The sequence below is a fragment of the Lepisma saccharinum genome, chromosome 6, assembly GCF_977018435.1.
Source record: "Lepisma saccharinum chromosome 6, izLepSacc3.1, whole genome shotgun sequence".
NCBI classification, from domain to species: Eukaryota; Metazoa; Arthropoda; class Insecta; order Zygentoma; family Lepismatidae; genus Lepisma; species Lepisma saccharinum.
The window spans coordinates 10,096,528-10,113,247 of NC_139234.1; the positions used below are offsets into that span (position 1 = coordinate 10,096,528).

Below are 16,720 nucleotides of genomic sequence, written 5' to 3' on the forward strand. Positions count from 1 at the left end.
ATCAATTTCATCACTCATCCAATCTTCGCAAATTAGCCAAAAGTGGCACAGAAAGCGAAGTAAAATAAAGCAAATCAATCAATCAATGAATCAGTCAATTGGCGGTTGTCCAACTACCATTGTAAATCGTTTGTCTTACAGTGTTTTCCGTTAAATATAACGTTTCGTTATTTTACTTCCAACATGGCCATAATGACTACCGTTCGCCAGAAAGCGAGGCATGCAATATGGTGGTCCTATCACCCAATGGGTGAAGTAGCCCTGACCAACTTCAATCTCCTCTTGGCCAAGAAGAAGAAAATTTCGTGTCAACGAGGACATTCTATGGTCATGATAATAATCTCTTGTTCCAGCACAGATGGCCCCGCTCATAGCCTGAAAGATAAACTTCTGGTCCTATTCCTTCGTGAACCACCAATGTGCTTCTTTCGTCCTCTGCCATTCCTTTAATTGGACATGACATACGTATATTTGTTACTGTTGTTAACGTTACTGATCGAAAACATAATTATTTCACTCTGCGACTTGCGACTTATTCAATCATATCAAGCAAATACACACCTCAATATGTATTTATAAATGATAATTTGTTAACAGTGCGTAACTATTTTTTGTTTTATGTATTTAGCTCACATAGCTATATAAAATGCATTAAGTTTGCATGACATTAATGAATGTTGTAATAGAAATTTATTTTCCGTTGCCGAAGCAATGGATGACGAAACTTTCTTTTAACTGCTGCTGAAACACGAATCTGCTCCTGTTATCCCTAAAGATAGATTTATATTGACTGGAACAGATTCAATTGAGGCTGCTTCCTCAGAGTCTATGGCCCGTATAGAACATTCTATATTTTCACAATAACATTCCATCACTTCCAGCCACGATACCTCTTCTAGTTAACTCTTAACTGTAGCCGCAGGGTCCTAGGGACCCTGTAGCTCCAGTAGTGTTAGTATTTTAGTTTACTTTACTTTGTGTTAAGTGCCTTATTTTGCATGTTCTCAATGAATATAATCATGTTCAGCCTTCTTACTTTAATATAATAAACTGCAAAAAGCAAATATTGGTTGATTTTCTCCGAAGTATTAATATAAATCAGGGTCCTGAGACCTGGAACCCCATGCATGGACATGTAGAAGGGTGGCCAGCGGGGAGCCACAGCCCCCTGGAAGATAAATGTCAGCAAAAAATGGTATTTAATTTTTTTTTCAGTAACGGTAATAATTTATGTCAATTATTGTAAGTGCGTTGAAGGAATATGATAATTTCTGACTGAAACAGTGTTGTTTTCAGGGTGCAACACTATTATGAAACAATATTACGCAACAACTAGCTCTAGGCTTCCAAGTCTTCCTTTGAAAAACGACGTGTAAGTATAATTACAACACACAAACGAAATGGATTAAGACTGAGCATTATGGCCTAAGTTCTCATTCCCTCTGAAATAAGAACAAGGATTACGAAAAAGCGATAATTCGAAATTTTATAGAAATATTTAGAAAATTTTGCAATTATTCTTCCACCTTTCCTTGAGATTTTTATCAGATTTCCATTATGCCATCTCTTCATTCTGAAAGTGGTCTTGTACTTCCTTTAATAATCCATCCTTCAGCTCCTCCTATATTTATATTTGCCTGGATATTCTTTGTTCTTCATTTATATAATTTTCTTCATAAATTTAGTTAACTCAATAATGCTTGGTTCACTCGCAGTGTCCATTTATTTGTAAGGAACGGAAAGTATAAAACGAACTGTTTGAACGTTTTCCTCCCCAATTTCGTAATGGTAACGTTGTAATTAAGGGCTCCCGGGTTTGATACCATGTGGAGGTTCTTCGGATCCCACTTTAAACTGCAGGCCCAGTCCTGATTTGCCTACCTCTCCATAAAGAGGAATGAAAACAACAATTCAAACATCAAAAAAGTATAAAACATAATGCTTTGATTTATGTAATTTTTATTTCTGAGAAAGGCTCATTTCTTGTGAAAGAAATCAGCATTCTGCAAACTGGATTTGTTAGCCATAGTAGGCTTTTGCCCCTGCGGCTGGAGTTCTGCTGACAACGGCGTTGAATCCATTCTTCGGGTCAGCGGTGTACTTCACAACACGCACGGTGCCATCGGGGTCAGCTACTGTGTACTGGCCTCTGACAACGCCTCCCTCGCGGGTCTCCACCTGGTTCTTGTTGTCTCCAGTCACCCCATCGGCCACTCCGTACCCGTACGAGTACCTGGCGTATGCCTGAAAATCGCATAATAGTAGATATAAATTACAAAATTCAGACTACGGAAACTACAGTATAAATATCAAATAATAAAAAAGAAATTATTCACAAAATTGTACTGGTGTATGACTTAATTGAACTGTGTCTTCTGTGGCATTTGAGTAATAAAAAACTAAATATGTTTGTACGTTTCTTCTGTAAATACAATTTTAATATTTGCATATTATATTTGAATTGTATGAAGTGTTACTATTAATTTAAGATTACACACACAAGATGACGCGTCATATCAACGTATTCATGAAACTAGAGATACAAATCAAATTTATTTTAAAAATATATGATCATTGGTATTTTTGTTTCTTGCAGTTAATATAATGTGAAAATTTCAATTTGTCTTAGGTAAATTGTACCACTGAATAATGTCACAATAGGAAAGGAGAAATTTGTTATCGAAAAGTAACTGTAAAGTAATTTGGCTCAAATAATTACTGAGATTTATATTCGAAAACCAATACAGTTGCTCAGAAGAGGTAACTGTTCCTTTAAGGAAGTTACAAGTATTAAGATCCTTCCAGGTGATGAGATAATAACTTACGTCATCCTCTGATGCTGCTGGAGTGTAAATAGCTGGAGCTACGTAGCTGGGTGTTGGAGCAACGTAAGCGGGTCTTGGAGCTGGAGCTGGGATTACAGCACCACCTGGTGCGCGGCTTCTGGTGACAACAGCGTTGAATCCATTCTCTGGGTCAGCGGTGTACTTCACCACACGCAGGGTGCCATCGGGGTCAGCCACTGTGTACTGGCCTCTGACAACGCCTCCTTCGCGGGTCTCCACCTGGTTCTTGTTGTCTCCAGTCACCCCATCGGCCACTCCGTACCCGTACGAGTATCTGGGGTACGCCTGTGGGAAGTTGCAACATTATGTCAGACATTCAAACTGTATGATGTTTCTCTTTCCCCGTTTTCCTTTCCTGCCTCGTTAGACTAATCACAACGATGAGGATGAATGATGATTGGTTGAAATTGATGAATGCCGAAGAACGCCCAAGCCCACGTCAAAAACTCGAACCTGACACTCTCTGTGATGAAATCGTGATTCTAGAATTCAATGTGCTTGGTTCTCTTGGCACCTACAAGGCCATCTAAATGAATATTTGAAATTGCTACACTTTGTCAACGGTGTGCTTGAGAGTTTTTATAATGATTTGCATATCAAGAAGTGATAAAATAGATTTGTTAAAATGTACAGAACAGAGAACAAGCGGCCTATCGATAAAATGAGAATAATAGTCGGTCCAGAACTCCAGAAGAGGAAGAATTGCAAGAGATAATGCAAAACCAGATATAATATATGTGGCCGAATGCTGGAAAATGAAGAGAAAAGAGGACGTAGAATACCTGCGTAAGATTTGAGAATTTGAAAATTTGCTTATCATAAATTTGATTTAATAGATAATTAAGGAATATATATTATTATACTTATTATATTACTTACATCAACATCTGCTGGATATCCAGGGGCAACGCCAGCATTAACTGCAGCAGCAAAGAGAAGGAAAACAATCTGAAAAAGACGCAAACTCATCATTTTCTTCTGTTATTACTTTAACGCAAACTATAAGAACAGGATATGTTTTCAATAAAATATCCTTCCTTGATATGAATCGTGGTCCAGACTCAGTGAAATTTATTGAGATGGACTGTGTGGTACTTAACGATCATAGGTTGCTTTTAAGTGATGTTGTTGGAAGTCCTTGAGATCTCGAGAAGCGTTAATAGAAGCAAGCTGACGAAACCAACTTTCTTAAACTTTTTACAGAGTTTATTAGTAGCAAAAGGAGTAATATATCTCATATGTTAACAATATTATATGAGAAATTTCCGATTTTCTAATAATATTTTTTTTATATATGAGTCTTCCATATCCCTTGAAGAATTGTATATTATGTAAGAAAACCCTTGCTTTAACTGCAGATACTTACTGCAATCATGGTTCTCTTGGTTATTGGATCAACTACAACTCACAAACAAATTCTGCAGCTATATATATTCACAAGTGCTATGCAAATTCTGTGAAAGGAGTCACAGAAATTATCCTTTAGGAATTTTGGAATGAGAAAAAAGATTCTTGGAATTTTCCTTCCCTGTCCTTGGAATTAAAACCAAGAACAATGCGGTTTCTTCCACAAGTCATTTGTTGACTAATTTATGAATGTCTATTGGTATGTTTTTTTTTTCACTTTAAAATAAATAACTAGCGTACCTTCAAGTTCTATAAAGTAATAACGAATAGTTTACCTTCTCATTTTCAACTCCCCTTCTTTAACATTCCCTGCGACGTGTAAAATGAACATTGAAAAATGAAAGCAGACAATAATAGAACATCAGTGTCAGAGATAATAGCAGTAATTTCTTGTCTCTTGGTCCGCAATATTAAATTGCGATTCTAAGAAAGCAGATAGTATATGCACAATCAAAAAGGTCTCACAAACATTTTCTTCGTCTTTCTAAGAAAATGGCAAAACTAACTAACAAAGAATGTAATGGTAAAGTGACATTCATGATGAAGTGAATTATGTTTCGTATTGTGGGTCTTATAGATAATTGGAGGTTGTCCCGTGTAGGAGTGGTTAGTACATCGCGCTGCGACGCCAGGGGTCCCGGGTTCGAATCCCGGCCTTGGCATGGATGCTTGTGAGTGTCCATTCATCAATTTCATCACTCATCCAATCTTCGCAAATTAGCCAAAAGTGGCACAAAAAGCGAAGTAAAATATAGCAAATCAATCAATCAATGAATCAGTCAATTGGAGGTTGCCCAACTACCATTGTAAATCGTTTGTCTTACTGTGTCTTCCTTTAAATCTAACGTTTCGTTATTTTACTTCCAACATGTCCATAATGGCTACCGTTCGCCTGAAAGCGATGGTGAAGTAGCCCTGACCAACTTCAATCTCCTCTTGGCCAAGAAGAAGAAAATTTCGTGTCAACGAGGACATTCTATGGTCATGATAATAATCTCTTGTTCCAGCACAGATGGCCCCGCTCATAGCCTGAAAGATAAACTTCTGGTCCTATTCCTTCGTGAACCACCAATGTGCTTCTTTCGTCCTCTGCCATTCCTTTAATTGGACATGACATACGTATATTTGTTACTGTTGTTAACGTTACTGATCGAAAACATAATTATTTCACTCTGCGACTTGCGACTTATTCAATCATATCAAGCAAATACACACCTCAATATGTATTTATAAATGATAATTTGTTAACAGTGCGTAACTATTTTTTGTTTTATGTATTTAGCTCACATAGCTATATAAAATGCATTAAGTTTGCATGACATTAATGAATGTTGTAATAGAAATTTATTTTCCGTTGCCGAAGCAATGGATGACGAAACTTTCTTTTAACTGCTGCTGAAACACGAATCTGCTCCTGTTATCCCTAAAGATAGATTTATATTGACTGGAACAGATTCAATTGAGGCTGCTTCCTCAGAGTCTATGGCCCGTATAGAACATTCTATATTTTCACAATAACATTCCATCACTTCCAGCCACGATACCTCTTCTAGTTAACTCTTAACTGTAGCCGCAGGGTCCTAGGGACCCTGTAGCTCCAGTAGTGTTAGTATTTTAGTTTACTTTACTTTGTGTTAAGTGCCTTATTTTGCATGTTCTCAATGAATATAATCATGTTCAGCCTTCTTACTTTAATATAATAAACTGCAAAAAGCAAATATTGGTTGATTTTCTCCGAAGTATTAATATAAATCAGGGTCCTGAGACCTGGAACCCCATGCATGGACATGTAGAAGGGTGGCCAGCGGGGAGCCACAGCCCCCTGGAAGATAAATGTCAGCAAAAAATGGTATTTAATTTTTTTTTCAGTAACGGTAATAATTTATGTCAATTATTGTAAGTGCGTTGAAGGAATATGATAATTTCTGACTGAAACAGTGTTGTTTTCAGGGTGCAACACTATTATGAAACAATATTACGCAACAACTAGCTCTAGGCTTCCAAGTCTTCCTTTGAAAAACGACGTGTAAGTATAATTACAACACACAAACGAAATGGATTAAGACTGAGCATTATGGCCTAAGTTCTCATTCCCTCTGAAATAAGAACAAGGATTACGAAAAAGCGATAATTCGAAATATTATAGAAAACTTTTAGAACATTTTGAAACTATTCTTCCACCTTTCCTTGAGATTTTTATCAGATTTCCATTATGCCATCTCTTCATTCTGAAAGTGGTCTTGTACTTCCTTTAATGATCCATCCTTCAACTCCTCCTATATTTATATTTGCCTGGATATTCTTTGTTCTTGATTTAAATTGATTTCTTCATAAATTTAGTTAATTCAATAATGCTTGGTTCACTCGCAGTGTCCATTTATTTGTAAGGAACGGAAAGTATAAAACGAACTGTTTGAACGTTTTCCTCCCAATGGCGTAAAGGTAATGTTGTAATTATGGGCTCCCGTGTTCGATACCCGGTGGAAGCTCTTCGCATCCCACTTTAAACTGCAGGCCCAGTCCTGATTTGCCTACCTCTGCATAAAGTAGACTTAAAACAACAATTCAAACAAGTATAAAACATAAAGATTTGCTTTATGTAATTTTTATTTCTGAGAAAGGCTCATTTCTTGTAAAAGAAATCAGCATTCTACAAACTGGACTTGTTAGCCATAATAGGCTTTTGCCCCTGCGGCTGGAGTTCTGCTGACAACGGCGTTGAATCCATTCTTCGGGTCAGCGGTGTACTTCACAACACGCACGGTGCCATCGGGGTCAGCCACCGTGTACTGACCTCTGACAACGCCTCCTTCGCGGGTCTCCACCTGGTTCTTGTTGTCTCCAGTCACCCCATCGGCCACTCCGTACCCGTACGAGTACCTCGCATATGCCTGAAAATCGCATAATAGTAGATATAAATTACAAAATTCGGACTACGGTAACTACAGTAAAAATAGCAAATAATAATAAAAAATTATTCACAAAATTGTACTTGTGTATGACTTAATTGAACAATGTCTTCTGTGGCATTTAAGTAATAAAAAACTAAATATGTTTGTACGTTTCTTCTGTAAATACAATTTTAATATTTGCATGTTATATTTGAATTGTATGAAGTGTTACTATTAATTTAAGATTACACACACAAGATTTCGTTTATAAATAACACTGACGCGTCATATAAACGTATTCAAATAACTAGAGATACAAATCAATTTTTTTAAAAAAATATATGATCATTGTTATTTTTGTTTCTTGCAGTTAATATAATGTGAAAATTTCAATTTGTCTTAGGAAAATTGTACAACTGAATAATGTCACAATTGGAAAGGAGAAATTTGTTATCGAAAAGTAACTGTAAAGTAATTTGGCTCAAATAATTACTAAGATTTATATTCGAAAATCAATAGAGTTGCTCAGAAGAGGTAACTGTTCCTTTAAGGAAGTTACAAGTATTAAGATCCTTCTAGGTGACGAGATAATTACTTACGTCATCCTCTGATGCTGCTGGAGTGTAAGTAGCTGGAGCTACGTAGCTGGGTGCTGGAGCAACGTAAGCGGGTCTTGGAGCTGGAGCTGGGATTACAGCACCACCTGGTGCGCGGCTTCTGGTGACAACAGCGTTGAATCCATTCTCTGGGTCAGCGGTGTACTTCACCACACGTAGGGTGCCATCGGGGTCAGCCACCGTGTACTGGCCTCTGACAACGCCTTCTTCGCGGGTCTCCACCTGGTTCTTGTTGTCTCCAGTCACCCCGTCGGCCACTCCGTACTCGTACGAGTATCTGGGGTACGTCTGCGGGAAGTTGAAACATTATGTCAGACATTCAAACTGTATGGTGTTTCTCTTCCGTTTTTCTTTCCTGCCTCGTTAGACTAATCACAACGATGAGGATGAATGATGATTGGTTGAAATTGATGAATGCTGAAGAACGCCCAAGCCCACGGCACAACTCGAACCTGACACTCTCTGTGATGAAATCGTGAATCCAGAATTCAATGTGCTTGGTTCTCTTGTCGCCTACAAGGTCATCTAAATGAATATTTGAAATTGCTACACATTGTCAACGGTGTGCTTGAGATTTTTTTATAATGATTTGCATATCAAGAAGTGATAAAATAGATTTGTCAAAATGGACAGAACAGAGAACAAGCGGCCTATCAATAAAATGAGAATAATAGTCGGTCCAGAACTCCAGAAGAGGAAGAATTGCAAGATAATAATGTAAAACCAGATATAATATATGTGGCCGAATGCTGGAAAATGAAGAGAAAAGAGGACGTAGATTACCTGCGTAAGTACTTAGAAATGTGCTTATCATAAATTTGATTTAATAGATAATTAAGGAATATATATTACTTACATCAACATCTGCTGGATATCCAGGGGCAACGCCAGCATTTACTGCAGCAGCAAAGAGAAGGACAACAATCTGAAAGACGCAAACTCATAATTTTCTTCTGTTATTACTTTAACGCAAACTATAAGAACAGGATATGTTTTCAATAAAATATCCTTCCTTGATATCTGTCGTGATCCAGACTCAGTGAAATTTATTGAGATGGACTGTGTGGTACTTAACGATCATAGGTTGCTTTTAAGTGATGTTGTTGGAAGTCCTTGATATCTCGAGAAGCGTTAATAGAAGCAAGCTGACGAATCCAACTTTCTTAAACTTTTTACAGAGTTTATTAGTAGCAAAAGGAGTAATATATCTCATATGTTAACAATTTCATATGAGAAATTTCCGATTTTCTAATAATATTTTTATATATATGAGTCTTCCATATCCATCGAAGAATTGTATATTATGTAAGAAAACCCTTGCTTTAACAGCAGATACTTACTGCAATGATGGTTCTCTTGGTTACTGGAACAACTACAAATCACAAACAAATTCTGTAGCTATATATATTCACAAGTGCTATGCAAATTGTGTGAAAGGGGTCACAGAAATTATCCATTAAAAATTTTGAAATGAGAAAAATGATTCTTGGAATTTTCCTTCCCTGTCCTTGGAATTAAAACCAAGAACAATGCGGTTTCTTCCACAAGTCATTTGTTGACTTATTTTTGAATGGCTATTGGTATGTTTTTTTGCACTTTATAATAAATAACTATCATACCTTTAAGTTCTATAAAGTAATAACGAATAGTTTACCTTCTCATTTTCAACTCCCCTTCTTTAACATTCCCTGCGACGTGTAAATTGAACATTGAAAAATGAAAGCAGACAATAATAGAACATCAGTGTCAGAGGTAATAGAATTAATTTCTTGTCTCTTGGTCCACAATATTAAATTGTGATTCTAAGAAAGCAGATAGTATATACACAATAAAAAAGGTCTCACTAACATTTTGTTCGTCTTTCTAAGAAAATGGCAAAACTAACTAACAAAGAATGTAATGGTAAAGTGACATTCATGATGAAGTGAATTATGTTTCGTATTGTGGGTCTTATAGATAATTGGAGGTTGTCCCGTGTAGGAGTGGTTAGTACATCGCTCTGCGACGCCAGGGGTCCCGGGTTCGAATCCCGGCCTTGGCATGGATGCTTGTGAGTGTCCATTCATCAATTTCATCACTCATCCAATCTTCGCAAATTAGCCAAAAGTGGCACAAAAAGCGAAGTAAAATATAGCAAATCAATCAATCAATGAATCAGTCAATTGGAGGTTGCCCAACTACCATTGTAAATCGTTTGTCTTACTGTGTCTTCCTTTAAATCTAACGTTTCGTTATTTTACTTCCAACATGTCCATAATGACTACCGTTCGCCTGAAAGCGAGGGTGAAGTAGCCCTGACCAACTTCAATCTCCTCTTGGCCAAGAAGAAGAAAATTTCGTGTCAACGAGGACATTCTATGGTCATGATAATAATCTCTTGTTCCAGCACAGATGGCCCCGCTCATAGCCTGAAAGATAAACTTCTGGTCCTATTCCTTCGTGAACCACCAATGTGCTTCTTTCGTCCTCTGCCATTCCTTTAATTGGACATGACATACGTATATTTGTTACTGTTGTTAACGTTACTGATCGAAAACATAATTATTTCACTCTGCGACTTGCGACTTATTCAATCATATCAAGCAAATACACACCTCAATATGTATTTATAAATGATAATTTGTTAACAGTGCGTAACTATTTTTTGTTTTATGTATTTAGCTCACATAGCTATATAAAATGCATTAAGTTTGCATGACATTAATGAATGTTGTAATAGAAATTTATTTTCCGTTGCCGAAGCAATGGATGACGAAACTTTCTTTTAACTGCTGCTGAAACACGAATCTGCTCCTGTTATCCCTAAAGATAGATTTATATTGACTGGAACAGATTCAATTGAGGCTGCTTCCTCAGAGTCTATGGTCCATACAGAACATTCTATATTTTCACAAAAACATTTCATCACTTCCAGCCACGATACTCCTCCTAGTTAACCCTTAACTGTAGTCGCAGGGTCCCTAGGACTCTGTAGCTCCAGTAGTGTTAGTATTTTAGTTTAATTTACTTTGTGTTAACTGACTTATTTTGCATTTTCTGAATTAATATAATCATGTTCAGCCTTCTTACTTTAATATAATAAACTGCAAAAAGCAAATATTGGTTGATTTTTTCGATGTATTAATATAAGTCAGGGTCCTGAGATCCAGGAACCCCAAGCATGGACATCTGTAAGAGTGGCTAGCGGGGGGGGGGTCACAGCTCCCTTAGAAGATAAATGTCACCGAAAAATGGTATTACACACATTTTTTTCAGTCACGGTAATAATCTATGTCAATTATTTTAAGTGCGTTGAAGGAGCATGATAATTTCGACTGAAACAGTGTTCTTCTTTCAGAGGCAACACTATTATGAAATAATATTACGCAATGACTAGCTCTAATCTTTCAAGTTCTCCCTTGCCAAAAGACGTGTAAGTATAGTTAGACAGGGGTTCAGGGTTCGAATCCTGGCTTGGACATTTGCGTTTGTGATGTCTATTCATCAATTTCATCATATCCTCACTCATCCCCATCCTCGCAAATTAGCCGAGATAGGCACAAGAATCGAAGTAAAATAAATCAAATCAAAATAAAAAAAATCAAAGTATAATTAGAACACACAACTGAGATGGATTAACACTGAGTATTATTGCCTAAGTTCTCTTTGAAATAAGTACCAGCCTATAATTCGAAATTTTACAGAAAACCTTCAAAAATTTTGCAATTATTCTTCAATCTTTCCTTGAGATTTTTATCAGAATTTCCATTATGCCATCGCTTCATTCTCAAAGTGGTCTTGTACATCCTTTCCAAGTCCATCAGCTCCTCCCATATTTATATTTGCCTGGATATTCTTTGTTCTTGATTTAAATGGTTTTCTTCATTAATTTAGTTAATTGAATAATGCTTGGTTCACTCGCAGTGTCCATTTATTTGTAAGGAACGGAAAGTATTAAGCGAAGTGTTTGAACTTTTTTTCTCCCCAATGGCGTAATGGTAACATTGTAATTAAGGGCTCCCGGGTTCGATACCCGGTGGAGGCTCTTCGGATCCCACTTTAAACTGCAGGCCCAGTCCTGATTTGCCTACCTCTGCATAAAGTAGACTTAAAACAACAATTCAAACATCAAGAAAGTATAAAACATAATGCTTTGTTTTATGTAATATTTATTTCTGAGAAAGGCTCATTTCTTGTAAAAGAAATCAGCATTCTACAAACTGGACTTGTTAGCCATAGTAGGCTTTTGCCCCTGCGGCTGGAGTTCTGCTGACAACGGCGTTGAATCCATTCTTCGGGTCAGCGGTGTACTTCACAACACGTACGGTGCCATCGGGGTCAGCCACCGTGTACTGGCCTCTGACAACGCCTCCTTCGCGGGTCTCCACCTGGTTCTTGTTGTCTCCAGTCACCCCATCGGCCACTCCGTACCCGTACGAGTACCTGGCGTTTGCCTGAAAGTATAATAAAAAAGTTATAAAAATTTGAATTTATCTGTGTTTTAATTCCATAATTCATTTGGACAGATCGTTACCAACAAACATCAAATTTTAAAGATACAGCATAACAATAAAGCATATTAATTTCTCTGACACGTTCCCCTACTTGGAATTTTCCGGTGTAGAAAAGGCTTCTATCTGTCCGTAAAAATTACGGCTAAAATACTGCCGTATTCTCGAAGGTAAGAACAACGCTTAATGGTTTTTACATCTCTGTCGCCAAAAATGTTGGTTGCAATGTCGTTCTCGTTCGTATAATCGCTCACAATGTTCAATTTTTCTTCGTTTTTGTAAGTTGAGAATTTAAGAATTCTCTGCTACAGTTAACATTGATTCAAAAATTAATACAAGTTAGTTTATGACGTAGGAATGATAATGTGTGCAATACGAATCATACTTGAACTTATTTCTCGTGCCCTGTAACAACGAGAACTTGGAATATAAAGCACTATATTCGCTTCAGAACGAGAAATTAACATTAATGAATTCTCGTTAAATTGTAAGTGAATTGAAAAAAAAAAAAAAAAAAAACATATTTGAACAAATGAAAGTTTGGAATAATAAATATCATTCCGAGAGAAGAATTATGTCATAAAAATAAATTATAGCCCGGGAATCTCTGGAGCAAAGTCGCACATAACGGCAGAGAAGGGGAGTGGGCGGAGCGAAGCAGAACACACTTCTGCAAACGACTTGTAGCTGCCTGCAGTCACATTTCCCCTTCCCATGCAATCCCATCCCCTCTCACGCGTTCAGTAGTCGAGGGCCCTCGAGTCAGTTCTTCGGCAGAGACTAATTTTCGTTCACTCGCTCTAGAGATTCCCTGGACTAGCATAAACTCTGCATCGCAACAGCCCTTTCAGGTCGAAAATCTGCTAATCAACTCTTGATTGGATGACGCATGGTCAGAGGATCGGGTCCTATCGCTGTTGTTATTTGAGTTTGTTGATCAGAGGTAGGTACTACGTCTTCTTTTCAACTGGCTCACATTTAATTCTTTCTAAATTTTTCTCATTTTATTTACGATTTTTTCAAACTGATGAACAGATATGGATGGCAAAGTAAAGATACCTGTAGCGTAATTTCGTTACTAGTTACTCTATTATGTTTATTGCAGTTTGCTCAGAAATTGTAACATCCTAAATGTTCTTTACGGATGCTACAAATTAAATTATTTGCTTCGAAAGGATTGTGAGAAAATAACTTACGTCATCCTCTGATGCTGCTGGAGTGTAAGTAGCTGGAGCTACGTAGCTGGGTGTTGGAGCAACGTAAGCGGGTCTTGGAGCTGGAGCTGGGATTACAGCACCACCTGGTGCGCGGCTTCTGGTGACAACAGCGTTGAATCCATTCTCTGGGTCAGCGGTGTACTTCACCACACGCAGGGTGCCATCGGGGTCAGCCACCGTGTACTGGCCTCTGACAACGCCTCCTTCGCGGGTCTCCACCTGGTTCTTGTTGTCTCCAGTCACCCCGTCGGCCACTCCGTACCCGTACGAGTATCTGGGGTACGCCTGTGGGAAGTTGCAACATTATGTCAGACATGCAACTTTAAGAGTTTTGTGTATAATGCTATCTGTGCTCTGAAGTAATAGTACATATGGTTGCAACTTTAGTGAACGCATGAAGGGATTATATTCATTGGCTAGTGTACATGGTAACCCATGTACATTTTTAATGAAAGCAGCTGCATATGAACAAACACAAACTTAAAACTAATCCTTTCAAGGCGAGATTAGAAAGTTATCTTAATTATTCGAAAATAACATATAATGCCTAGACATTGTGTTAATTGGATGATAAGATATAACATGGAAGCAGACGAAATCATTCATGGGCAGAATGTGCTAAATACACAATCAATACCACGATAAGGGCTCAAATATGGAATATACAAAAGTATGTTGAGATATGAACCTTTAAAAAATGAATGATTATAAAGTCTAAAGCAACTTTGGTAGGTGATATAATAGTGCAGTAAAATTAGGTCCAATTTTACCAAAAAAAGTGACAAGCAAGAAGTTTTGTATATATATTGCACTTGCCTTCCTAATGCATTTACTTAACCCCCCTTAAAATCGAAGGTGTGCTACGGCTTCCATGTTGGAAAATGACCAAGAATGACAGGATAATGAACAAAAAAGTTCAAATGAACATATGTTCTAGATAGATGGCACTACCCGTCGTCATACAGGGAATCCCTCATAAGAGCAGGTAGGGCACATCAGTTATGCCATTCGGAATACACAGGTGAATACTGACAGGAAAGAGGAACAAATATCCTGAATTGCACAGTGAGTCTGAATAAGCATCATGACAGTACATGACATTGCGCCACACTAATATGCCAGTGTTCTCTATGTAGGGCCTCCTCGATGGCGCTGTGGTAGCGTCAACGCCTTGTAATCAAGGGGTCCCGGTTTCGATACCTGGTGGTGGCACGTAGCGGTTCGGATCCCAATTTAAGCTGTAGGTCCAGTCCCAATTAGCCTAACTGTGCATAAAGTGGACTTAAAACACCAAATCAATCAAATCCAATCTATGAGTTATGTGTATTTTAGTGGAAATCACTTTTCTTAATATGTTACACTTATTCCACCCTAGATTGGCTACATATGGTCCCTATATAATGCTGATATACTCTTATTCCGTTTAGCACAGCGGGCTACAACGCCAGGGTTCGGCATGGATGTTCTTTCTGACTGTCCTCTCATCAGTTTTATCATATCATCACTCATCTTCATCTTTGCAATTGGTCAAAATTGGCAGAAAATTAAAGTAAAATAATAAAAATCAATCAATCAATCTTATTCCGTACTTACAACAACATCGGCTGGGGCTACACCAGCATTAACTGCAGCAACAACGAGAAGAAGAACAATCTAAAATAGACACAAAATATATTATTGCATTATAACGTTTTAACAGATGCATTTTAATCGTGATTACGATCATTTTTAACATCATGATGAAAAATTAGTTTTGGGCTTTGAGTTGGCTTGTAAATGTTAGTTGGTTGATTAATAAAATTTGAAAGTTCGATTTTCAACATTGTTTAATGTGTAAGCTCAAACGAAATATTCCTTGTAAAATCAACACAGAGCCATCATAAAACCATGTTTTGCTTTTTTCATGAAAACTAAGTTATTATATTCAAGGGAGGGAGATATCCATTCAAATTAGAAATCTTCGCATGCGTCCACTGAGTTCGAATTAATGTCATATTTTGAGATATACACAGAGACGTATTACGTCTGTTAAGTAAGTTTGACTGAAGTATTTCGCTATATTCATATCACTAGCGCTAAAATAAAAATAAAAGAAATTGTAAAAATTTAAGTTTTCAGTGCATATTAAGTTGTAATGTTAATCATAAAATCAAAATTTATAGAGATGATAAAAACATATTTGAATTACGAAGTAGGAAGTCATTTAATAATTGTATTCACAGCAGCAAATTTTCGAGAATGAACTAGCTTCAATCTCAGTTTAGAAACCCTATGTTATTTTAGAAAAAGTGTGATTCATGATATGGATAGAGGAATATGAAATGCTAATTGATACGTTTGAATTGCCAATATAGATTTACCGATACTAACAACCAATATTCTATCGATAAAGTGGCATAATTCTCATGAAGACGCTTATTGATCCATCAATTTTCCTAATTAATATGCGTAAGTATAGATGCTTGAGTATTTTTTTTCCTAGAAGAAGAAACGGCATTTAGAAGGTTACGTTACACAAGCAGGGTACTTGATGCATTTCTTTATACTAAAAATAAACAGTAGCAATATGGCAGAATGATATTTATAAAGATATCGGATTTGAAAACTATAAACAATCTTACTTCGATACATCGATATGTATCTCATTGCTCCTGCACATATAGCCTACTGATTAATCTACCATATCCATCCCCACAGACCTCCTTATACTTAGAGATACTTACTGCAATCATGTTTCTGGTCGTTTTTGAAACAACTACAATGCACTAAGTAGCCACTCGGCTCTATATATATATATATTCATGCGTGTTATGCAAATTCTGTGAAAGCAACCATTGGCCATTAAATTCTTCCTTTGGAAGGATTTTTGGAATGAGATAATTATGTCATGGCATTTCCTCTCTGCCCTTGGAATTGCAATAAAGTGCAAATCAATTTCTGTATGCTGGGCATAAACAGCCAAAAGTAAATCTTTAAGTCTAATATTTATATTTAGGCTATATATGAAGTACTCGCGTACTTTCGACGTGGCCTTCGGCCACGTCTTGTACGCTCGCATGCGTGACCTTCGGCCACGTTGTGGGCGCAGTCATGTTATGGATGGAGTTCTTCATAGATCTTAATGAGTTTGAAAATGTCTGCATGTTGTATTGGATGATGGGGAACATATGTATAAGTTTGAAAAGTTTAGAAAGTAACTTTATATGTGTATGGGCTCTAATAAGGTATAAATATTCAAACTATAATTGTCTA

The 16,720-nt window shown here is 37.1% G+C and overlaps 3 protein-coding genes across 3 annotated transcripts; all 3 read right to left on the minus strand.

Annotated features, from left to right (window-relative positions):
* Window positions 1-2,019: 2,019 nt before the first annotated feature.
* Window positions 2,020-5,228, minus strand: LOC145988982 (uncharacterized). The gene is made up of 4 exons (XM_083124284.1): window positions 5,115-5,228; window positions 3,726-3,794; window positions 2,826-3,131; window positions 2,020-2,244 (listed from the first exon to the last, which is right to left on the minus strand). Exons 1-4 carry the CDS (start codon window positions 5,226-5,228, stop codon window positions 2,020-2,022), a joined length of 714 nt encoding a protein of 237 aa, XP_082980410.1.
* Window positions 5,229-6,915: 1,687 nt separating this feature from the next.
* On the minus strand, window positions 6,916-10,115 carry LOC145988983 (uncharacterized). Its single transcript, XM_083124285.1, has 4 exons — window positions 10,002-10,115; window positions 8,618-8,686; window positions 7,744-8,049; window positions 6,916-7,144 (listed from the first exon to the last, which is right to left on the minus strand). The coding sequence occupies exons 1-4, from the start codon at window positions 10,113-10,115 to the stop codon at window positions 6,920-6,922; spliced, it is 714 nt and encodes a 237-aa protein (XP_082980411.1). The 3' UTR covers window positions 6,916-6,919.
* A 1,845-nt stretch (window positions 10,116-11,960) lies between these two features.
* On the minus strand, window positions 11,961-16,232 carry LOC145989231 (uncharacterized). Its single transcript, XM_083124541.1, has 4 exons — window positions 16,192-16,232; window positions 15,062-15,121; window positions 13,448-13,753; window positions 11,961-12,194 (listed from the first exon to the last, which is right to left on the minus strand). The coding sequence occupies exons 1-4, from the start codon at window positions 16,198-16,200 to the stop codon at window positions 11,970-11,972; spliced, it is 600 nt and encodes a 199-aa protein (XP_082980667.1). The 5' UTR covers window positions 16,201-16,232; the 3' UTR covers window positions 11,961-11,969.
* Between the last annotated feature and the right edge of the window lie 488 nt (window positions 16,233-16,720).

Excerpts from the sequence above, each read along its gene's own strand:
- LOC145988983 (XM_083124285.1), bottom strand. The coding sequence starts at position 10,115 with ATGTCCTCGTTGACACGAAATTTTCTTCTTCTTGGCCAAGAGGAGATT. Across the intron at positions 8,050-8,617 it reads GATATCCAGCAGATGTTGAT|ACGTACCCCAGATACTCGTA; the intron begins GTAAGTAATATA and ends AACTTCCCGCAG. Across the intron at positions 7,145-7,743 it reads CAGCAGCATCAGAGGATGAC|GCATATGCGAGGTACTCGTA; the intron begins GTAAGTAATTAT and ends TGCGATTTTCAG.
- LOC145989231 (XM_083124541.1), bottom strand. Across the intron at positions 13,754-15,061 it reads TAGCCCCAGCCGATGTTGTT|GCGTACCCCAGATACTCGTA; the intron begins GTAAGTACGGAA and ends AACTTCCCACAG. Across the intron at positions 12,195-13,447 it reads CAGCAGCATCAGAGGATGAC|GCAAACGCCAGGTACTCGTA; the intron begins GTAAGTTATTTT and ends TTATACTTTCAG.
- LOC145988982 (XM_083124284.1), bottom strand. The coding sequence starts at position 5,228 with ATGTCCTCGTTGACACGAAATTTTCTTCTTCTTGGCCAAGAGGAGATT. Across the intron at positions 3,132-3,725 it reads GATATCCAGCAGATGTTGAT|GCGTACCCCAGATACTCGTA; the intron begins GTAAGTAATATA and ends AACTTCCCACAG. Across the intron at positions 2,245-2,825 it reads CAGCAGCATCAGAGGATGAC|GCATACGCCAGGTACTCGTA; the intron begins GTAAGTTATTAT and ends TGCGATTTTCAG.